At 47.9% G+C, this 24,404-nt stretch overlaps 1 protein-coding gene across 1 annotated transcript in view; it reads right to left on the bottom strand.

Annotated features, from left to right (window-relative positions):
* POM121C (POM121 transmembrane nucleoporin C) overlaps positions 1 to 24,404 on the bottom strand; it is a 26,843-nt gene extending 2,439 nt beyond the window's left edge. The window contains 13 exon segments of the mRNA XM_030797552.1: positions 123 to 245; positions 2,640 to 4,226; positions 4,229 to 4,330; positions 5,154 to 5,330; positions 5,635 to 5,737; positions 6,181 to 6,302; positions 6,733 to 6,806; positions 7,459 to 7,550; positions 18,378 to 18,549; positions 20,314 to 20,394; positions 22,417 to 22,575; positions 22,904 to 23,119; positions 23,616 to 24,404. Of these exon segments, the coding sequence (XP_030653412.1) occupies positions 123 to 245; positions 2,640 to 4,226; positions 4,229 to 4,330; positions 5,154 to 5,330; positions 5,635 to 5,737; positions 6,181 to 6,302; positions 6,733 to 6,806; positions 7,459 to 7,550; positions 18,378 to 18,549; positions 20,314 to 20,394; positions 22,417 to 22,575; positions 22,904 to 23,119; positions 23,616 to 24,178 (3,571 nt within the window). The 5' untranslated portion in view covers positions 24,179 to 24,404.

Genomic DNA, 24,404 nt, shown 5'->3' with positions numbered 1-24,404 from the left:
CCGAAATGTCCTTCCTGTGCTGAACCTGATCTTCACGGGGCCTCAGAGGGCCAGGAGCCTGCCACCCCGCCCAACCCCTCCTCAGACAGACGAGCAGGGCCACAGGGCAGCTTGCTGCTTACCAAACGGTCCAACACCAACAAAGCCTTGGGCGGGTGCTGAGGATGCCCCAAAGGAGAGGCTGCTGCCCGATGTGCCCGCTCCAGGCGCAGGGGTGTTCTGACCAAAGGTGGGGGTGGCGGTGCCTGGAATGAAGAGAACAGAGAGCTGCAGAGAGCTGGCCAGTGAGGAGAGGGCCGGGCAGGAGCCTGCGCTCTGCAGGGCACTTCCCACAGGACCCTCAGCCCCACTCCTGCTCCTGGGGCACTCCTCCATCAGCAACTGAGCCAGACAACCGAGTCTTCATGCCTGGTGCCCCAGCTCAGCCTGCTTCTCCCACCTGCTAATGGCCACGCCATGCCAGAGAAAAAGTCTCCTTACTTAGGCCAGGCGTGGTGGCTCACGCCTGTAATCCCAGCACTTTGGGAGGCCGAGGCGGGCAGATCACGAGATCAGGAAATCAAGACCATCCTGGCTAACACGGTGAAACCCCGTCTCTACTAAAAATACAAAAAAAAAAAAAATTAGCCGGGTGTGGTGGTGGGTGCCTGTAGTCCCAGCTACTGGGGAGGCTGAGGCAGGAGAATGGTGTGAACTCAGGAGGCAAAGCTTGCAGTGAGCCGAGATTGCGCCACTGCACTCCAGCCTGGGGCGACAGAGCGAGACTCTGTCTCAAAAAAAAAAAAAAAAAAAAAAAAGCCCCCCTGCCCCGCAGCCACCTCGTGGGCCTCCTGACCATCGCTGCAGAGGGGAGTACTCTAGGGCCCCCGCCTCCTCGCGTACCCGGGTTGGCTACCTCCTCTGTTCAGGCTTTTTCCCCCTAGCCCCTGTCCCCTCCCCTCTGAAGCCTGGTTTGTCCACCCCTCATCTTTTGTGATGCCCCATGGTACTCTCCCTTCCCCGGCCTTGCCCTGACTGGCTCTGGCTGCCTGCCCGATGCCCTCTCTGGCAGCCCCTCTGCAGGGAAGGCTGCTCTCAGGGCTTGGCCTCTGGCCCGGGTGAGGGGAGGCTCCCTGTACTCCCACGCTGCTTTCACACTGTTTCTCTTCCTTCCCTAAATACCGTAACTCAAGTTCAGATCACTTTAATCTGCCACGTCCTCATGTCACCTGTCAACTGCCAGGTCACTCCCTGATTCACAGAGGACCCTTGGCTCACTGGCTTCCTCCCCATCACCACTCATGGTGACTTCGCCCTGTGAGGCTGACTGATGGTCCTCTCAGCCCCTCGACCTTGCCACCCCCATGACCTCCTCTCCCCGACCCCTGCCACCACTCCTGCGGTCAGTGTCACCACAACTGCTCCGGCTCCCGAATCTCCTGCGGACACCACCCCTCCTGCAGCTGACTTCACCCGCTCTCCACTCCTGCACCCCGAGCTGCATCGGGGCACTGACCCGCTGCCCCTCCTGCTGTGCTTGCTGGGGTCTCCACGGCCGGGTGGCACCAGCTGTCCACTGACCTTAGGTCTACACCCACAGTGTCGCTGGGAAACACACGCCATGCTAACTGGCCTCACTTTAACTTCACGATCACAATTCTCCAGCCCACAAACTGCCTGGAAACTGATTACACTTTTTAATATGATGTTCCTTTCCCCCACTGTCCAAAATGACTATTTCAAAAGACCTCTTTTTTATACACTTTATCCCGACCCTCTCTCTCCCAGATTTTCTCTCCTACTTCACGAAGAAAACAGAAGCCATGGGATCTACATTCATCTTCCACGCGGGAGGAACCATCACTGTATCCTGCCTGATTCTGCAATGGTTTTCCTGAACACTTAAGACCCAAACACCCAACCCTGGCCACAAACAATCCTCGCCTCTTGGCCTCCTTCCACACCACTGCTTCTGCTCCTGCCCTCCTGCCATGCTTGTCTTTGTTCTGCTCTTCAACACACCAAACATATTTCTGCCTCTGGGCCTTTGCATGCGCCATCCTGGACCTGAAAGGCATGTCCACTTGTGCTGTGCCCAGCCCCACCCCACCCCCATACTCAGCTTACATTTGTTTTTTTGAGACAGGGTCTTGCTCTGTCACCCAGGCAGGAGTACAGTGGCATGATCTTGGCTCACTGCAACCTCCAACTCCTGGGTTCAAACCATTCTTGTGCCTCAGCCTCCTGAGTAGCTGCGATTACAGGGGGGTACCACCACGCCTGGCTAATTTTCTGGTATTTTTAGTAGAGACAAGGTTTCGCCATGTTGCCCAGGCTGGTCTTGAACTCCTGGCCTCAAGTGATCCACCCTCCTTGGCCTCCCAAAATGTTGGGATTACAAGCATGAGCCACTACACCCAACCTTCAGCTTACAATTGTTAATTACTCAGAAGGGCCTTCTTTGACCAGTTAAATCCACAACGGCTCCTCCAGTCATTATTACGTTAGCAAAACATGTATCGTGCCCTGGCATTTCACTGAGTTCTATATTCATTGCCTGTCTTTTCACTGCCACAGCATAAACTCCCCGAGAATGCAGGCTTCGCGGGCACAGCTTTTCAGTGTCCAGCCCGGCAGCCCAAGTCCACACCCCTCCTTACCTCCAAACACAGGTTTGCTCTCAGGTGTGCTGCCCACGTTGAAGGCAAACGGTGTGCTCTGACTGGTGGTGCCCAGGGCGTTCTGACCTAAGCCCCCCGCGAAGGGGGTGGAGGTGGCTGTGCTCTCACTCTGTCCTGCTCCAAAGCTGAAAGCTCCGGAGGTGGTGCTGGAGCCTGGGGTGGCCACATTGATCCCAAAGCTCCCACTGCCAGCGGGGGCTGCCGAACCCCCAAACGTGAAGGGTGATGGTGTTGTGCTGCCGAACACTGAGCTGCTACTCCCACTGCTGGCGGTCTGGGTGGTGGCTCCAAAGCCAGAGCTCGTGGCTGCACTGAAGGAGAAGACAGCAGTGGAGCCACCAAAGGCGGGCTGTGAGCTGGTGGGAGTGCCAAAGGCCGAAGCCGTGGCTTTCAACCCAAACGCTGAGTGCGTGGCACCGCCAAAGGTAGGATGGATGGGCGTAGGCACGTGCGCAGGCACGATCTTGATCGTGGATGCAGGTGCAGGTGTGGGTGCAGTAGCCGGGGCCGGGGCTGCAGAGTTTCCAAAAGTGAAAGAGCTGCCAAAGCTGGGGGCAAGGGCTGGCTTGGCGGCCCCCAGTGGCTGCCCCTCAGCGGCCCCAAATGTGGGCTGGGGGTTGGCTCCCGGATATGATGGGAGCAGGGACTTGGCGCTTGACCCAAAGGGAATGTTGAACGTGGGGGTGCTCGTGTTACTGAACGTCAGAGCAGGCTGGCTGCTGGTGGCCGGGGAGGAGGTGGTGAGGGTGCTGCCGAAACCACTAAAGCCGGCAGCGCTGCTGCTGGTGGCCGTTGGCACGGCAGTGGGCAGGGACTGGCTGAAGGTGGTGACTGTGGTGGTTGTGGGCAGGGCAGGAGGTTTGCCAAACTGGAATATGGAGCCCATGGCCGGGGTGAAGCTGGCAGCAGAGGCCTGGGGCGCCCCGAAGAGGAAAGGCTGTGAGGCGGCACTGGCGGTGCTGGTTGTGGTGCTCACACTGCTGCTGCTGACACTGTTTATGCCAAAGCCAAACGCAGGCTTCGAAGCAGAGTCTGCGGATGGACTGGCGGAGGTGACGGGAGCCACAGCAGAGGTGGCGGTGGCCAGGCCAGTGAAGACCGGGGCAGTTGTGGTGGGAGCAGTGGCGGGAGCAGTTGTCTGCTTGAAGGGAGCAGGCAAGGGCACAGATGCAGGTGGCCCCATGCTGCTAAAGACAGGCTGGAAGGTCGGGGCTGTGGTGCTGGTGGTCGTGGGGAGGGAGGAGCTGGAGGGTGCTGTGGCTGTGACTGAAGGGCCAGGCGGTGTTGGGCCTTCCTTCTCACTCTTGGGTGGGGCCGTGAAAATGGGCTTGAACATGGGAGATGCTGAAGATGCGGCAGGGGCGGCAGGGCTGGAAGGTGAGGTGCTCCGTGTTCCAAACAGGAAGCTTTGCTTGGGGGCAGGAGACGGGGCAGATGTGGCTTGGGGTTTGGTAGCCGTCTCTGTCTGAAGGGTTGGAGGTGACTTGGTGTCAGTGGCTGGTACTGTGGATGGAGCAGGGATCAGCCCCAGCAAAGTGTTCGGGGGTTTGGAGTCTAAGGAGGGCTGGGGAGCGGCCCTGGTGGCCCTGACTGTGATAAGCCCAGCGGGGGCAGGAGGCTGGGCGTCTTTGGAGGCGAGGGGGCCTCAGTGGTTGCTGCTCCAGCAGATTCTGGAAGAAGAATAGAAAATGTGAAGTTGGCATAAACACTTCGAAGATGATGGTATTCAGTATTTCAGTGTCCTCCCCACGCCTACCACAGAGCCTGGGATCCAAGAGTCAGTCAATAAACTCAGCTAAGTCTACACTACAGGCCTGTACAGTAAATCAAGGAAGTGTTCATTATTTCCACCTCACAGATCATCAGACAGAAGGGGATAAAATGGGGCCTAAATGGGGGCCTAATGTGTAGAGACTAAGACAGTCCAGTTGTCTGAACTCTGAAGTTCACGTATGAATCTAGATATACTTTATTTGCCTACTAAGCTCACCTGCCAGGCGCTAAGAGCACGCAACTATGAATGGGGAAGTCTCTGCCCTTGGGCAGGGAGGGTGAGTACGAACCCCAGGTTACCGTCTGATAAAGGCGTGCACAGTGCCATGAAGGCCTGGGCCGGGAACACCAGCAGCCTTCAAAGTGCTGGAGGAAAAGGAGGCAGTGCTGTTCTGGACCGGTGGTTCTGATAGGCAAGGACATCCTGACCACGCCACCACATTCACACTTCAGAGGTGCTGCACCGGGAAGATCATTCTCATCTGACAGATGAGGAAGGCGAGGCTCAGGGCAGCTACGAGCCAGGCTTCAGATCCCGAGCGTCACAGCACCCCTTCTCTAACACTCCCTGATGCAGGCTCCGGCGCTGTTACATGTGGGCGCGCTCCGGTGTGCTGAGCCAGGGCAATCTCCAGCGACTGACAGGCACAACGCCCTTATTCCAACCCAAGCAGGGGATGCTGCTCAGAAGGCTGGATCCACGGCCCCACTCCAGCTCACCTGGGCAGAGTGGCAGGCTCGGGGGACTCTGCATCTTCTTCAAGCTCTCTAACAGTGGGTTGGTGCTTGGGGCCGGGAGGGAGGTGGGTGGGGAGGCAGTTGCAGCAGCAGGTAGGGTAAAGGTAGACGAAGGCTGAGTGGTAAGTGGGGTCTCAGTGACAGAGTTCGAGGCAGCATCTAAGAAAGAAAGAAAGAAAGGTGACGCAGTCCTGGCTTGTCTGGGACTTCTTTCCAGATGCCTGTCGGAGAGCAGGGTCTCAGCACAGCTCATGGAGGAATGCCTGCCCTCAATTGCAGTGGTCCCTGCTGTCCAGTTCCCGTGAACACCAACATGGATGTCTCAGGTGAGAAAGACCACAAGAAAACATGGAACCCTACTTGGGATTTTCCCAGAGAAACCTATTTTTTCAAACACCAAAATAAAACCAGAGAAAACAGACACCTGAAACCTCTCGAGTGTGCAACGATCTATGCTCCTTACCGCTCTTGTCCTCCAAGGCCTGGTTGAACCACTGTAACGAAGCCTTCTTCTCTAAGTCTACGTCCTCGGCAGTGATCGAATAGCCAAGCTGGGGAGGTGGAGGCTACCAAAGAGAAAAAGAAGTCAGGCCAATCAGAAAAAACAGGAAGGCTGGGCACGGTGGCTCATGCCTGTAATCTCAGCACTGTGGGAGGCCAAGCCAGCTGGATCACTTGAGGTCAGGAGTTTGAGGCCGGCCTGGCCAACATGGTGAAACCCCATCTCTACTAAAAATACAAAAAATTAGCCAGACATGGTAGCAAGCGCCTGTAATCCCAGCTACTTGGGAGGCTGAGGCAGAATTGCTTGAACCCAGGAGGCAGACGTTACAGTGAGCCAAAATCGAGCCACTGCACTCCAGCCTGGGTGACATAGTGATGCTGTCTCAAAAAACAAAAACAAAAACAAAAATAAATTAGAAAAAAACAGAAGAAACTTGTCCTTAGCGTTCCTAAGACTTAGGAGAGCTAAGCCGGGGAGGGCAGGAGTAGATGGACAAGACCATACCAAGGTCAGCTGTTCCCCTCGCCGAGAAGGCAGCAGCTGAACTTTCCGCTTACGCTGCCCAGAGCTGCCAGGTGTAGACTGAGAATTTGAGTTTTGTTTCTTCCTTGGGGTTGTATCTGCAACTAAAGAAAGAAACCAAGACTCGTTTGCTTCCTTCCCTCTTCCAGAAATGGATGGTTGTGTCTACCCACTTTGCATTTCACATTGAGTTTTCACTAAGTATCCCTGAAAAGATTCAATCTTCTATGGTTTGGTTGCTTGGACAGTGTTTGCAAGATTAAGGCGCGCACACAAACCGCTTACTGTGCAGTAATTACCAGGATCACCCAAAGGTGACTCAAACTGAGCTTACCTCTATCCAATCGTTCGCCCCCGTCTGTAGCCTTTCTCCCTCATCAGACTATAAACTTCTGAAGGAGAGGAAATCTCTCTCTTTGTATCTAACATGCTTTAGACATAGCAATGCTCAAGACCTTTTTTCAGTAGGTATTAATCTCTATATCCTCCACAAACACCTCCACCACCAACAGCAGACCCTCCTCAGCAACCTACCCTTTTCTCCCTGGGACCCCTTGTCTGTCGCCAATGGAATTGAAGAACTGGAATGATGACACAGCTCCTCTTCTCTGTCGGGAGAAAAGGAACGATTTAGTCTAGAAAGACTTCTTGGCTGAAGTATTAAATAATTTCTCACACCCTCCTAACTACCAAGTGGCCAATGTCTAAAACAACCATAATTTAAGATCTCAGTATGCAGGATAAAAAAACTCAACAGGAAATTCCAACAGAATGAAGGGAGGCTGTTCACAGAGGCCATGAAGACAGCTTTTGTCTTAAAACAAGCATAAAACGATAATCTTCAAACCTTACTTACAACCTACCAAGTCCCTGGGAGTTCTAGACACAGATGTGATCCCTGAGGGAGTGGCATTCCAGCCAACTGCAAGCACCTAGGGCGTCAGCTCAAGTCAAGAACCTGATGGCGACTGCCCGCTGACTCGACTCTCTCTGCTCTCCACTCTGCATGGCCTCTGTGCTTGCACCCGATCCCTCATGCTGGAGTGGGAGGCGACGGCCAGAGGCCACTGGAGTCAGTACCCAAGATTGTAGGGATGATAGCGGTTCAGGTGGGTGCCGCATTGTCCCTCTCAGGGACTTAGTTTCTTTGATTCTGTAAGTCATAGCAGCACAAAGCCTAACAGCCAGGTTCGTTTCCCACCTTTCCTCACCCCCATCTGTCCACGCAGCAAATTAAAACTGCAGGAGAACGCAGAGTACCTTATTTTCTTTGCTGGCCTCTCCGGTGTCTGGGAGCGGGACGAGGCTGGGCTAGAGAAGGGTGATGAACTGGGGCCACTTCTCCTCCAGAGCTAAAAATCAAGAGAGACATGACTGAGCCTGCTGATAACTTAGCATCTGACCCTCAACACGACGAAGTCTCTTTTTAAGTGACTAAAAAAATATTTTTTATGGTTAAATGGTTAGTCATGCCTGTAATCCCAGCATGCTGGGAGGCCAAGGTGGGAGGATCGCTTGAGCCCAGGAGTTTGAGACCAGCCTGGGTAACATAGCGAGACCCCCGTCTCTACAAAAAATTGAAAAATCAGTTGGGTGTGGTGGTTTGCATCTGTAATCCCAACTACTCAGGATGCTGCAGTGAGCTGAGATTGCCCCACTGCACTCCAGCCTGGGTGACAGAATGAGATCCTGTCTCAAAAAAAAAAAAAAAGAAAAGAAAATGAAAATGAAAAAAATTTGTTTGTGAAGAAAGACCCCTGAAAAGAAAGTCAACAGCCAGTATTAATTATGAAAGCAAAAAAAGAAAAGTCTATAAAAGTAATGGAATGTGAATAAAGGTAGAAGGGATGGACACACTTTTGCATATATTAGGTGGAACGTTAGCCTCAGTAATGAAGAGCCAGGACACATTCAAACCTGTGCTAGACTGTCTATGGAAAGGATACAAGTAAATTAAAGAAGATAACCCAGTAAACTAATTTAGTCTTGCTTCCATTAAATTTTCGATTTTAATTTACTAACTTCATTTTAAAAATACGCTGTCATGGCCAGGCGCAGTGGCTCACGCCTGTAATCCCAGCACTTTGGGAGGCCAAGGGGGGCGGATCATGAGGTCAGGAGATCGAGACCATCCTGGCTAACACAGTGAAACCCCATCTCTACTAAAAATACAAAAAAATACAAAAAATTAGCTGAGCGTGGTGGCGGGTGCTTATAGTCCCAGCTACTCAGGAGGCTGGGGCAGGAGAATGGCGTAAACCTAGGGGGCGGAGCTTGAAGCGAGACGAGATCGTGCCACTGCAGTCCAGCCAGGGCGACAGAGCGAGACTCTGTCTCAAAAAGAAACAAACAAACAAACAAAAATAACAAGAAAAACCCGCTGTCATAACATTTATGACTTTTGCAGCAACGATGGCATTTATCATCATGTGATGATTATCCATACATCTGCCTCTTCCACCAGGCAAGTTCTTGACAGCAAAGATGGTGTTTTCATCTCTGCTTCCTCCACAGACCAGCAGCAAAGTAGATGGCACAGAGCGGACGCTGCAAATAGTCTCATAAGTGCTGAGCCTAATTACAAAGCCACTAAACTGTCACCTCAGACCGTCTTTCCTACTAGAAAAGCTGCTAGTGATTTCTTACCCAGTACCAGCTACATCATGTAAGTACAAACAGGAAGCCAACAATGCTTAATAAGAGTTCAAAAAGGGAAAAGGGGAAGCTTCAGACAAGTGGTAAGCAGCAGAACAGTTCAGTGAGGCTACCATCAGGAAGCTGGGCCCGGGAGGAGCTTGAGAAAACTGCTCACGGCAATAACAGTTGAAGTTACGCTCAAACAGCAAGAAAGGCCAGAGCACAATGGTTTAAAAAACATGGGATTACACGGATATAAAAGAGCAGAATACAAAAATTCATCAAAGGGATCCAAGGATTGAATATATAAGCAGCATTTTCAATCACTTCAGATCCCTGACACTACCTCACTGGTTCTCACACGACTGCTCAGTCACCTGTGGAACTTTTTTTTTTTTTGAGGCGGAGTCTTGCTCTGTCGCCAGGCTGGAGTGCAGTGGCACGATCTCAGCTCACTGCAACCTCCACCTCCCTGGTTCAAGCGATTCTCCTGCCTCAGCCTCCTGAGTAGCTGGGACACTACAGGAGCATGCCACCACACCCGGCTAATTTTTGTAGTTTTAGTAGAGATGGGGTTTCACCATGTTGGCCAGGATGGTCTTGATCTCTTGACCTTGTGATCTGCCAACCTTGGCCTCCCAAAGCGCTAGGATTACAGGCGTGAGCCACCACACCTAGCCACCTGTGGAACTTTAAAAGCACATAGATGGCCGAGTGCAGTGGCTCACGCCTGTAATCCTAGCACTTTGGGAGACTGAGGCAGGAGAACTGCTTGAGCCCAGGAGTTTCAGACCAGCCTGGGCAACACAGGAAAACCCTATCTGTAGTTAAAGTAATAAAATTGAAACAAACAAAAACATAAACCTTGCATTTTTGTTCACAATGTGCTCCAGACACTAAGGGATACACACCACTGAGCAAGCAAGGGTCAGAAATGCCAAAGGGGCCGGACGAGGTGGCTCACACCTGTAATCCCAGCACTTCAGAAGGCTGAGGCAGGAGGATCACCTGAGGTCAGTTCGAGAACAGTGTGGCCTACATGGTGAAACCTCATCTCTACTAGAAATACAAAAATTAGCCAGGTGTGGTGGTGCACGCCTATAATCCCAACACTTTGGGAGGCCAAGGTGGGAGAATCACTTGAGCCCAAGAGTTTTGAGACCAGCCTAGGCAACATAGTGAGGTCTCTTCTCTACCAAGGAAAAAAAAAAAGAAATGCCAAAGGTGACTATAATGATTAGCTAGGACTGGAAGACAACTGGACAACTGGTTTAACAATTAGGGGAAAAAAGTATTACTCCTCTACTTCACTGACTGTACATACACACTCATTTCAGATATAACAAGACAAAGATGTTTATTATCATGTCTATTCAACTCAAAGTCCTAGCCAAGTGCAGTAAGACATAAAAAGAATAAGACTGCAGAGGAAAGGAAAAACTCATTATCATAGACATGAGTGTATGTACTAAAATCCTAAAGAACATACAGATTTAGCGAACTTTCTGAATACAAAATCAGTTGTATTTCTACACACCGGCACAGTCAATCACATTTTGAAGGCACTATTTATAACAGCATCAAAACCATATACCTAGGGCCAGGCACTGTGGCTCATACCTATGATCCCAGCACTTTGGGAGGCAGAGGCAGGTGGATCACTTGAGGTCAGGAGTTTGAGACCAGCCTGGCCAACAAGGTGAAACCCCGTCTCTACTAAAACTCCAAAATTAGCCAGGTGTGGTGGCGCATGCCTGTAATGTCGGCTACTTGGAACGCTGAGGCAGGAGAATCACTTGAACCCAGGAGGTGGAGGTTGCAGTGAGCCAAGATTGTACCACTGCACTCCAGCCTGGGCGACAGAGCGAGACTCCATCTCAAAAAACAAAAAAACCCCAGATACCTAGAAATAAATCTAATACCAGAGAAGTAAAACTTCTACAGAGAAGAATTAGAGATAATGTAAATAAATGAAAGAGGTGGGACATGGTGGTTCATGCCTATAATCCCAGCACTCAGGGAGGCCAAGGTGGGAAGACTGCTTGAGCTCAGTAGTTTGAGACCAGCCTAGGCAACATAGTGAGACCTTGTCTCTGCTATAAGTTTTTAAAAATTAGCTAGGTGTGGTGATGCATGCCTGTACTCAAAAGGCTGAGGCAGAAGGATTGCTTGAGCCTGGGAGTTCGAGGCAGTAGTGAGCTATGATCATGCCACTGCACTCCAGCCTGGGCCACAGAGCAAGACCCTTGTCTCAAAAGTTAAATAAAGAAATGAACGACATTCCATGATCATAGATTAGAAGTAAACAAGGTCAATATTATAACAATGTTAATTCCATCCAAAGTAATCAGTAGATGAAAGGCAATCCCAATCAGTATCTCAAAACTTTTGTGTGTGTGGAAATTGACAAGTTGATCTAAAAATTATATGAAAATGCAAAAGGCCAAGAAACAAGACAGTCCTGAAAAGAAATGAGAAAGTGGGATGACTGACTCTATCAAGACTTGAAAGTATAAGGGTAGGGGTAAAACAAAGACTGGCACAAGGGTAGTAAGAAAAACAGTCCAATGGAACAAAACAGAGTCTAGAAATGGACCCACATATATACGGACACTTAAATTAGACAAAGGCGATGCTGCAGAGAAATAAGGATGGTCCTTTCAATAAATGTTGCTGAGAGAAATGGGTATTTCTACAGTAAAAAACAAACAAAAAAAACTAATTGTGATCCCAACCTCACACCATACACAAAAATCAATTTCAGGTGGATTTTATGGATTTACATATGAAAAGTATTAATAAAATAATAAAGCTTCTAGAAGGTAGCAAAGAAGAAAATTATCATGACCTTAGGTTAGACAGGCAAAGACTTCCTAAATACTACACAAACTAGGCTAACGACAAGGAAGTAGAATGGCAAGAGCAGGACACTTTTGTTGTAACACATACATGACAGAGAGCTTGTTATCTAGAATATATAAAAAGCATATTCAAATCTCTGAGAAAAAGGCAACTTAATAGAAAAGAGCCAAGAGGCTGGGCGCGGTGGCTCATGCCTGTAATCCCAGCACTTTGGGAGGCCAAGGTGGTTGGATCACCTGAGGTTGGGAGTTTGAGACCAGCCTGACCAACATGCAGAAACCCCATCTCCACTAAAAATACAAAATTAGCTGGGCGTGGTGGTGCATGTGTGTGGTCCCATGTACTCGGGAGGCTGAAGCAGAAGAATCACTTGAACCCAGGAGGTGGAGGTTGCCATGAGCCAAGATCGTGCCATTGCATTCCAGCCTGGGCAACAAGAGTGAAACTCTGTCTCAGAAAAAAAAAAAAAAAAAAAGAATATAAACTGAAACACTCCCTTTAATACATTGCTTAGCAGCTGGGCACAGTGGCTCATGCCTGTAATCCCAGCATTTCGGGAGGCTAAGGTGGGCAGGTTACTTAAGGTCAGGAGTTTGAGACCAGCCTGGCCAACATGGTAAAACCCCATCTCTATTAAAAATTTTAAAATGTAGCTCGGTGTGGTGGCGCACGCCTGTAATCTCAGCTATTTGGGAGGCTGAGGCATGAGAATCACTTGAACCCAGGAGGCAGAGGTTGCAGTGAGTGCCAATACGGTGCCACTGCACTCTAGCCTGTAATCCCAGCACTTTGGGAGGCTGAGGCCTCACCTGAGGTTAGGAGTTCGAGATCAGACTGACCAATATAGTGAAACCTTGTCTCTACTAAAAATACAAAAATTTGTTGTGCACAGTGGCATGTGCCTGCACCTATAGTCCCAGCTACTAGGGAGGCTGAGGCAGGAGAATAGCTGAACCTGGGAGGCAGAGGTTGCAGTGAGCTGAGATCACGCCACTGCACTCCAGCCTGGGTGACAGAGCAAGAATCTGTCTCAAAAAAAAAAAAAGGTTAGCAATATCTACTAAAACTGAGCATACACATATTTCATGTGTACCAAAAGACTTAGACAATTATCTATAGCAATATTATATATAATAACTGCAAACTGGAAACCCAAATGTTCAATGGCAGAATGGATAAATTAACTGTGGTTATATTCATAGTGTGGAACAGTATATATATCAATGACAATGAATTACCTACCGCTATGTGCATGAATGTGGACACATCTCACAAGTAAAATGTCAAGTCAAACACCAAAGAATGCATACTCTATTTCCATCTATATAAAATTCAAAAACAGGGTACACTATTAAAAGGTGGTAATAAGAAGGAAAGGAGGAGCATGATGGGGAGTGGGCAGGAGGGAGGTTTCTGGGTGATGAAAATGTTTTATTACTTGACCTGGGTGGTGGTTACAATTTGTGTTTTTCTGTTTATAAGGCCATCTAAAGAGTGAGGCAAATTACACGACACAAAATGCTACGTAAGATGTAATGGATAAAAGAGAAAAGAACATGCTTTTTAAAAAGCAAATATGCTGTGACCCTGCTATGTAGAACAGTCAAAAAATCCTGGGTATTATCTGTGTTTGCACACAGTAAAAATGTTAACAATGGGTACCTACTGGATGGAGACTCGGATCGCTGAGACAGAGGAATTTTACTTTTTTACTTAAAAAAGCCAAAACCAGGAAAGGTAATACTTGCACGTTACCGATTCCAACAATAAGAATGTACAGTAGGCTGGGTGCGGTGACTCACACCTGTAATCCCAGCACTTTGGGAGGCCAGGGCGGGTGGAGGTCAAGAGTTCAAGACCAGCACGGCCAACATGGTGAAACCCTGTCTCTACTAAAAATACAAAAAATTAGCTGGGCGTGGTGGCCAGAGCCTGTAATCCCAACTACTTGGGAGGCTGAGGCAGGAGAATCACTTGAACCCAGGAGGCGGAGGTTGCAGTGAGCTGAGATCGCGCCACTGCACTCCAGCCCCAGTGACAGTGTGAGACTCTGTCTCAAAAAAAAAAAAAGAATGTACAGTACAAAGTTAATTTCCTTTTTATCTCAATAACAATTACCAGTTTCTAATATATCCTGTAAGAATTATTTTATGCATATTAAAAGATATTTATTTATTTATCTATTTTTGAGATGGAGTCTTGCTCTGTTGCCCAGGCTGGAGTGTAGTGGTGCAGTCTCTGCTCATTGCAAGCTCCGCCTCCCGGGTTCACGCCATTCTCCTGCCTCAGCCTCCCCAGTAGCTGGGACTACAGGTGCCCGCCACCACGCCCAGCTAATTTTTAAAAAATATTTTTAGTAGAGGCGGGGTTTCACCATGTTAGCCAGGATGGTCTTAATCACCTGACTTCGTGATCTGCCCGCCTCAGCCTCCCAAAGTGCTGGGATTACAGGCATAAGCCACCGTGCCCGGCCAAAAGATTTTTAAAAGCCCGAATAATAGAGGATACTATACAATTCTGACCCTTGTTTTTTATATAATTCCTTTGAGATCATTCTCATGAGTACTTCTTCAGTTGCCTTATTCTTTTTACAGTTACATAGTATATTTCAACTTACACCAATACTGTAAGTTATTCAACCAGCTCCCTGAAAAGATAACATGTACATTGTTTCCAAGCTGCTGTTATTAAAACAATGTTACATTAAATCCTTGTATCCATTTCCCAGTATGTGTGTAGGATAACTTCCTAAAGGTAAAGCTGCTTGATCAAAGGGTGCGTTTATCTCTCATGTGGACAATTCCTGCCACAAAGCCCTCTAGAGAGCTGTACCAACTGACACTCCCACCAGCAATGCGTGAGGAGCCTGTTTCTTCTAACACTGCACTTCTATGGTTTCTATTTTACGTTCAAAACTTTGCTTCATTTGGAATAGGTTTCTCTACTATAGGAAAAACTCTTGAACGTGAGATTTGACTGGTAGCCCTTCAGAGAAATGGGTAAAGGATATGAACTAAGATTCACGGAAACAGAACTGAAAATAATCATTCAACATATGAACAGATGATTAAACTACTCATAAGAGACAAAAATTAAATACTGTGTTTTTTTTTTTTTTTTTTTTTTTAGATGGAGTCTCACTCTGTCATCCAGGCTGGAGGGCAGTGGCTTGAGGTCAGCTCCCTTGACCTCCGCCTCCTGGGGTGGAGCCATTCTCCTGCCTCAGCCTCCTAAGTAGCTGGGATTATAGGCACACGCCACCACGCCTGGCTAAATTTTTTGTATTTTTAGTAGAGATGGGGTTTGCCATGTTGGCCAGGCTGGTCTCAAACTCCTGATCTCAGGTGATCCACCTGTCTCGGCTTCCCAAAGTGCTGGGATTACAAGAGTGAGCCACCGTGGCGCTCAGCTAGCTTTTTTTTTTTTTTTTGAGACGGAGTCTCACTCTGTCGCCCAGGATGGAGTACAGTGGCGCTATCTCTGCTCACTGCAGCCTCTGCCTCCCGGGTTCCTGAGATTCTCCTGCCTCAGCGTCCTGAGTAGCTGGGATTACAGGCGTGTACCACCATGCCCAGCTAATTTTTATATTTTTAGTAGAGACAGGATTTCACCATGTTGGCCAGGATGGTCTCGAACTCAGGTGATCTACCTGCCTCGGCCTCTCAAAGTGCTGGGATTACAGGCGTGAGCCGCCACGCCCATCCTAGATACTATTTTTTACCTGTCAAATTGGTAAAAGCCCAGAGCTACAATAACCAAATCTGCTGGTGAGGCCATGGAGAAATGGTCCCTCTCATACAATGCTGAGGGGAATGCTGAGTGGTACATGCCCTGTAGGGGGATTTAACAATACCCAGCAAAATTACCTGCACATTTAACCCTTGACCCGAATCTGACTTCTAGGAATTTTTCCAGAGGCAAAACTGCCAAGGGTGAAATGACATATGAACAAATGTATTCTTTGCAACATTATCTGTGATAGCGGAAGACTGAAACAACCCAACGTTTGTCAACAGAGGACTAGGGTACCTATGCAGTTGTAAGACCAAAGATGAGTTTCTGTGTACTGCTATGGAATGACCTCAACTGTCTATTATGTGAAAAAGCAAGGTTCAAATCTGTATATACTGTCTACTACCTTAAATGTTAGAAAGTGGCGGTTTTCAGATACACTGATATGCATATCGTTTAAAAAAGAACAACAAAGGATAATTAAAAAATAATAAAAATGGAGAGGAAGGAAAAATGCAGAGTGGAAAGGGATGGAAATTGAATTTTTTAGTGTATCTTGTTTTAGTGTATTTTTTTTGAAACAACAAGTATTTTACATAATTTAAAATAGTAAAATAGAACTATTTCAAAAAGGAAACACAGAAATCCCTGTAACTTTCAAACATACTGGACAAACGAACCTCACTGTATATAAAGTTGGTGTACCCAAAGGACAATTAACATTACTTTAAAACACAATATATTGATTACATGTCCCTAGGTTTCACAGAGGGATATAAAGACAAAATGAATCACAAACAATTCTTAAACTGACTTCAGCAGTCTTAATAATGACAGTGTTAACAATGACACTGATTTCGCTATTTTGAAATTGCATGGGCCAGGCATGGTGGCTCACACCTTGTAATCCCAGCACTTTGGGAGGCCAAGGTGGGTGGATCACCTGAGGTCACGAGTTCGGGGCCAGCCTGGCCAACATGTTGAAACCTCGTCTCTAACTAAAAATACAAAAAATTAGCCAGGTGTGGTGGTGGGTGCCTGTAGTCCCAGCTACTTGGGAGGCTGAGGCAGGAGAATCGCTTGAATTCAGGAAGCAGAGACTGCAGCGAGCCAAGGTCGTACCACTGTGCTCCAGCCTGGGCGACAGAGTAAGACTCCGTCTCAAACAAAAAAAAAAGAATTGCATGTACTAGGATCAAAGTATTATAAACCAATATTTTTGGTGTAATACATAAAAATATAAAATCAAATAAATTACATAAAAAAATCCTGCCACTGCCGGGCGCGGTAGCTCACGCTTGTAATCCCAGCACTTTGGGAGGCCGAGGCGGGCGGATCACGAGGTCAGGAAATCGAGACCACAGTGAAACCCCGTCTCTACTAAAAATACAAAAAAATTAGCCGGGCGTGGTGGCGGGCGCCTGTAGTTCCAGCTACTCGGAGAGGCTGAGGCAGGAGAATGGTGTGAACCCGGGAGGCAGAGCTTGCAGTGAGCCGAGACTGCACCACTGCACTCCAGCCTGAGCGACAGAGCAAGACTCCGTCTCAAAAAAAAAAAAAAAAAAAAAAAAAAAAAAAAAAAAAAATCCTACCACCATAAATTTGAATTTGGAATATTATGAATTAATTATTTACATTCCTCTTTCTACAGGATCTATCTTATCTCTCCTAAAACTTAGGACTGTAGTCTCTACAGTTCTAACTGGAAGAAACCAAAGCTTTCTGAAGAAACAGCCAACTTCAGTATAGGCTAAAAATGGACTTTGGGAAGGTGGGCTAAAAGCAATGAAGCTATCTGTGGAAGACTGCTGGGATCAAAATAAAGGACACAGGAGTTTGGCTTCCATAGGCCAAAGCTGGAAAAGTTTGCATATCAAAAATAATAACTAGATATTAAATAATATTAAGGTTAATAATTTAAGAGGGATAATGATATTATGGTTATTAATGTTCATTTATATGACTGTCAGAGCCTTCTGGGCTGATGAACTTGTCTCAAAATTTTCCTCCTCTCAAAAACATTTCTCCTTACATGCTTTACATCTTTTTGTCTGGCTGCTGTATACTGGGTACCCACTTATTGACAGCCACTGTAATAGGTGCTTTTTAAATATTACCCTCAATCATTGCAACAGCACTTCAGAGATAAGAAAAAGAGATGTTATATGATTTGCCTGCCTGAGACCTTACAGCTATTAGACGCCAGAGCCAAGCATTTTTTTTCTTTTCTTTGAGACACAGTCTTACTCTGTTGCACAGGCTAGTCTTGAACTCCTGGGCTCAAGAGGTTCTCCCACCTTGACCTCCCAAAGTGATGGGATTACAGGCATGAGCCACCCCGCCCAGCCTCAGAGCCAAGATTTGAACCTAAGTCTGTCCAGCAGCAAAGCCTGCTCTGTTCCCTATACTATGCGATAATCCCCTTTACAAAAAATCATGACCACTTGTTTAAAAACCCTGAGCTCAATTCTAAATGCCTATAGGATAAATCTCTTTTATGACCCAATACAACCTGGACTCAGTCTACCTTTCGAATCACCCTCTGTCCGTTTATCTGCATCACAGCTGTGTCTCGAATCAGCTCGCACACATGCACTGCTTTACATTCCGGGCTTTCTATTCCATTCCGCTGGCCTATATTGATCACTCAATGATCTGTATTTTCTATTAGCTTAAAGACAATCCTAATGTCTGACAGATAGAAGGTGATTAGTAAACCTTTGCTAATCAATTACTTTATTTAAAAAAATTTCTTTAAAAATTCTTTTGTACAGACAAGGTCTCACTATATTGCCCAGGCTGGTTTTCAACTCCTGGGCTCAAGCAATCCTCTCGCTTTGGCCTTCCAAAGTGCTGGGATTACAGGGCTAAGCTACCATGTCTGGCCCTAATCAATGAATGAATGCTGGGAATTCATGTCCCCCACATTACAAGAGCTGTACTTGTACCTGTGAGATGCCTCGAGTGGAGCTGTAGGAACTGGTAATGGCATTGCGGCTGGAGCTAGGGATGCCACTTGTGTAAGCGCCTGTCAAGGAGCTCATGGAAGAGCTTCGGGATCTCTTATTCAAGTGGTCATCTGAGCTCTGAGAATTGAGGCCTCTCTTCAGAGACCCAGGCCTAATAAAAGAGAAGAAGACAGTTAGATGCTTTATTGAAGGCAACATTCTTTTATGGTTTCATCCACGGTCATGACATCTTTCTTAATAACATGATGGGAAGAGAATAATGCTTTTAATTTTTACTGCTAACAATCTGGCCAAATCTATCTGACAAAGTCAGTAGAAAAAGCCAATATTTAAAACTTAAATGTATGATTTATAGAATATTCTGCAAAATGCATACCTATCTACAGCGACAGAAGGCATATCAGTGGATGCCTGGGGACAGGGGTGGAACTAAAGAGAGGGATTACAGGCATGTGGGAACTTTTGGAGGTGATGGATGTTCATTATCTTAGTGGTGGGACGGTTCCACAGGTGTATGTGTGTCAAAATGTCACATGCTTTAAACAAGCACAGTTTATTGTATGTCAATTATACCTCAACAAAGCTGTTAAAAAAAAATCACAGTTAAGAGGAACTTATCATTTTTCTAAACCTCCAGTGGAAACAGAAATCTCCTATGCATCTTTCCTGTAGGACAGTCATCCAACCTGTTACAATATAGACAACTCTCTCCTAGAGTGACCCACATCAACCATGAACCAGTTTATTCTCACAGTGGATTACAGTGTATTTCCTCTAACTTTCTTTTTGAGACAGAGTCTCGCTCTGTCACCCATGCTGGAGTGCAGTGGCGCAATCTCGGCTCACTGCAAGCTCCGCCTCCCGGGTTCACGCCATTCTCCTGCCTCAGCCTCTCGGAGTAGCTGGGACTACAGGCACCCGCCACCACGCCCGGCTAATTTTTTGTATTTTTAGTAGAGACGGGGTTTCACCGTGGTCTCGATCTCCTGACCTCGCGATCTGCCCGCCTCGGCCTCCCAAAGTGCTGGGATTACAAGTGTGAGCCACCGCGCCCGGCCATTTCCTCTAACTTTCACCCACGGATCCTATTTGAAGTCAAACAGAGCAAGTTATTTCGCTTCTTTCAAGGGACAGTCCTTTGGTTTTTTGGAGACGAGAGGGAAGGACAATCCTTCCCTCACTTATTTCCTTATTCCTCCTGAGATTTTTCTCCTCTGGGCTAATACTTCCATACCTCCAAAACCCCACCATCCACCACCACCCCTTTGGGCTGTTGCAAATCTCCTTAACATCTTCATTGCTTCGCTGGGAATGAATTTCCGTTTGTGTACATCCTCCCTTGCAGTGCAGTACACTGATCTGACCACAGTGCTCCACGGACAGTGAGCAGAACTACGGAAGGCAGGAATACCATCCACCTGCCTCATTCTAGTCTTTCTTCTAACAGCACAGACCAGGAGCACTTTAGCTTTCCTGGCAACCACAACACACTGCTGACTCAGATGAGGTATCTAAGTTATCCTAAGTCTTTCCACACATACTTTTGAGCCACTTTCCTTTCCATCCAATTCTTCCTCCAGTTTGTTTTTAAACTGACATGTAGAAATTTAACATTTAAGTTTCATACTGTCTTATCCACTGCACAAACTTTGCAATCCTTCTGTGTATGTGCTTGGTTATTAAATATATTTATAAAACCTCTAGTCTCAGCATATTTCATCCATATTAATGCAAGAACATTAAAAGGAATTAGAAGGCAGTTAATTGTGACAAGTTAGAATATTCCTAATTTCAAAAATGTGAACCTGAACTAATTAAGCAATGCAAAAAACAAAGAGGAAAATCTACAGGGCAACAGCTCTGATCATGCCTTTTCCAAACAACTGGTATTTCATCCGGATGGACTCGCACTTACTTAGGCACAAAAGAAGCGGGGACTCCATTGGCCACCAGGGGCTCAAATGCTGAATGTCCACTGCCACTGCTATCATGGCGCCTGTGACAAATCAAAAAAAAGTCTCAATGAAATGACATGACTTTTTTTTGTCCCTTTAAAGTATTCTCACATTTCTGGGACCTTATACTATCTCTATGGAGCACAGATTCCATGCTAGACCAGAAAATGGTTGTTTAAAATCCCTAAGCTTCTGAAAGGTAATTTTTTTTTTTTTTTTCCAGAGTTTCTGCTCTTGTTGCCTAGGCTGGAGTGCAATAGCACGATCTTGGCTTACTGCAACAAACCTCTGCCTCCCGGGTTCAACTGATTCTCCTGCCTCAGCCTCCAGAGCAGCTGGGACTACAAGTATGCACCACCACACCTGGCTAATTTCTTAATTTTTTGTAGAGGCGAGGTCTCACTATGTTGCCCAGGCTGGTCTTGAGCAACTGGGCTCCAGTGATCCTCCCACCTTGGCCTGTCAAAGTGTCAGGAGTACGGGCGTGCACCACCACACCCAGCCTTATAAAATGGTGTTTCCCTCAAGAGTCCCATGAGAGCAGAGATTTTGTCTTGTCCACTGCTCTATCCACAGCACTTGCAGTAGGGTCTTATACACAGTGGGTGCTTAATAAATGCTCAGCCACCTCAACTTCCTTTCTTTCTATAATTAGAAAACTAGGCCAGGTGTGGTGGCTCACACTTGTAATCCCAGCACTTTGGGAGGCCGAGGCGGGCGGATCGCGAGGTCAGGAGATTGAGACCACGGTGAAACCCCGTCTCTACTAAAAATACAAAAAATTAGCCGGGCGTGGTGGCGGGCGCCTGTATTCCCAGCTACTCGGAGAGGCTGAGGCAGGAGAATGGCGTGAACCCGGGAGGTGGAGCTTGCAGTGAGCCAAGATTGCGCCACTGCACTCCAGCCTGGGTGACGGACCAAGACTCCATCTCAAAAAAAAAAAAAAAGAAAACTATTCCATTTTCATTAGCTTATTTTATAAACCACATAAGGATTTTTTTTTTTTTTGAGACAGTCTCGCTCTGTCACCCAGGCTAGAGTGCACTGGCACGGTCTCGGCTCGCTGCAACCTCCGCCTCCTGGGTTCAAGCAATTCTCCTGTCTCAGCCTCTGGAGTAGCTGGGACTACAGGCGCCCGCCATCACATCCAGCTAATTTTGTATTTTTAGTAGAGATGGGGTTTCACCATGTTGGCCAGGCTGGTCTTGAACTCCTGACCTCAGGTGATCCACCCGCCTCGGCCTCTCAAAGTGCTGGGATTATAGGCATGAGCCACCTTGCCCCGCCAGGAAATTGGTTTTAATCTCATTATTGATAAAACTACCAAACTCTATTTTTCATTTTTCTTTCACAAGCATTTCCTTCAGCACAATTAAGACACTAGAACTGGTGGGCCAGGCGCGGTGACTCAAGCCTGTAATCCCAGCACTTTGGGAGGACGAGGTGGGTGGATCACGAGGTCAGGAGTTCAAGACCATCCTGGCCAACATGGTGAAACCCTGTCTCTACTAAAAATACAAAAAAATTAGCCGGGCGTCGTGGCGGGCGCCTGTAGTCCCAGCTACTCGGGAGGCTGAGGCAGGAGAATGGCATGAACCTGGGAGGCGGAGCTTGCAGTGAGCTGAGATTGGGCCACTACACTCCAGCCTGGGGGACAGAGACAGACTCCGAATCCAAAAAAAAAAAAAAAAAAAAAACACTAGAACTGGTGGTTACCCAAATAACTGAACACCACAAAATTCCGACGGGAAGACTTAGAGCCTTCTTTCTTGAAAATAAACTTTAACACATTTCTACAGAAGCATGAGGCTAGCATGGCTAACAGCTGTCAGCTTATCTCTACTACTCATGGAAAAGGTAAATTATAACATTGATCTAACCTGTGCCTTGAAATGAACAGCATTAAAACCCTTGTTATTAGGTTCCTCCATGAAAGCCAAAGAAGGGGGCCTACGAAGGCTCACAAACTGGAGGTGGCCTCTGTATCTTTATGGGAATGTCTACATCTCATCCCATAGGAGTCTAAGCACGAAACCGGCTTAGTACTCTCCTGAGCCTGTTACCTTCTTTTATTTTCCTGGCCATCAAGGAATATTTGGTCTTCCTCCACTGTCCTTTTCTTCTTCTTCTCTTTGAGGGCACTCAGTACAGTCTCCTTTGCACATGGGTCTGGGGCATTACTTGATGGTGAGGACAGTGTTGAGCTGATTATCTGCTCTGGTCTATAAATGAAAGACAAGATTCTAGCTGTAAGATATTTTAATTCCCATGCCATATAGCACAGACTTCAGAAACGGAAATTGGAAGCTAACCAACAGGCCAAAGTATAATTTATACACTCACAACAGTTCCCCTCAGCAAGTAAAGCTACTTTTTCATCAAGGGCAAAAAGTGAAAAACAAACGGTTTTACTAGAATTTGGTATTTCTCATTCAAATAAGCAGCTTCATCCTTTCTTTTCTGCGTTGTAGTCATGTTGTCATAGCAACAACTGGAGAAGAATAAAGTGGACAGGAAAAGGGAGAGTATTCTTCCAACGATAACACTCACATCGCAGAACGCGAAAATCTTCTGTCAGGAGGGGCGATCCTCACAGTCACAGGGCTACACACCATCCTGGAGTTGCGAGGGGACAGCACAGCCTTCTTGTGATAACCATTCCAGCACACTGTGGGAAGTACCCCCAGACAGGAATATTGGGCCTGATGGATCGGATAGCGTCTTCGAGGTGTTATTACAAACCGATTTGGTAAAGTCCCACAATCCCTGCAGAGAATGCGAGACAAATCATGGAACCAAAGCATGAAAGAATGTCAAAATTTTAAACGGTTAAAAACCCAGGAGTTCAGACATTTTCCAAAGAACTTAAGTCTCTTTCTAAGCAACACAGAACACGTTGTTTTTATGGCAACTTTCCCCTATTCCATCTAAGGGCAAAGAGTGACAGCTGCTTAACAGCTGTCTCAGCAATGGATTGCAACAATTTGAGAGGGAAAATCTAAATCTAGACTAAATCTAGACTGCACTAAAATTCGGGGAGTTTTTAGAACTGGGAAGAAGGGAATCGTTTTGGCAACACATCTCATTCCAAGAGTTAGAGGAGGGCAGGAGACGGCTGGCATACACCAAGGTGTTAAGGAGGGCAAAACCACACATAATCCCTTTCGGACTTGATGAAAAAGCAAATCGGATTTAAAAGTCAAGTCCTCAATTTCAAGCCAGCCGAGCCAGAGGATGATCTGGGAAAATCGGCGCATCTTACCGTGGGGAAGGCCTCCCGGAGGGTCGGAGAGGAGGAGTGGGGAGAGAGGGGTAAACGTGGTGAACGCGATGGGTCGGCGGGAAGCGCGGCGCCGGGCGGGCGGGTGAGCGGCGGCCAGGCCTATCCCGCAGGTCCTGGCCCTCCGGAGCGGGGGCGGGCTGCGGCGGCCCGGGCTTGCCCAGGTAACTGCCCATGAGTAGCAGTTCGGCAGGGTCAGGTCCTTCGAGCAGGGTCCGCGGCTCTAGGAGGTTTCCGTTGGCTGTCGACTTGGCCGGAGGCGAAGCGAACAGTGTTTGCCGATGTCGCGCCTTCCTAAGGAAGGAGGACAAGGGGCGCGAACCTCGGGGCTCGCGGCTCAGTCCCCACCAGGCCGCGGTAGTCCCCACGGCCAGCCAGGCCAGCGCAGCCGCAGCAGGCACGAGGTACAGTAGAAGGCCGACCAGCGACAGGCCGAGAAGCGCCGCCCCGGCCGGCCCGCCGCAGCCCCGGCCCCGGCCGTCCCTGACACTCGCAATCGACCGCCGCCGCTGGCCCGCTCCAGCCGCCGCAGCCGCTGGAGACATTGCGGCTCCGCGCCGCGGAGGAGACTTAAATATCCCAGCGTGCACTGCGCCACGCGTCGCGTCATCGCGCGCCCGCTACGTCATGCGCGCGCGACTCGGGAAGACGCTACAGCCCCGCAGCTCCCCAGACCCAGCTGGTTTGGAAAATGCTGCCTGCCGGCCGGGCGCGGTAGCTCACGCTTGTAAGCCCAGCACTTTGGGAGACCGAGGCGGGCGGATCACGAGG

Source organism: Nomascus leucogenys, chromosome 17 (genome assembly GCF_006542625.1).
Source record: "Nomascus leucogenys isolate Asia chromosome 17, Asia_NLE_v1, whole genome shotgun sequence".
Taxonomy (NCBI): domain Eukaryota; kingdom Metazoa; phylum Chordata; class Mammalia; order Primates; family Hylobatidae; genus Nomascus; species Nomascus leucogenys.
The sequence above is the reverse complement of the archived record's forward strand: the minus strand, read 5'-3'. Positions and strand labels throughout refer to the sequence as shown.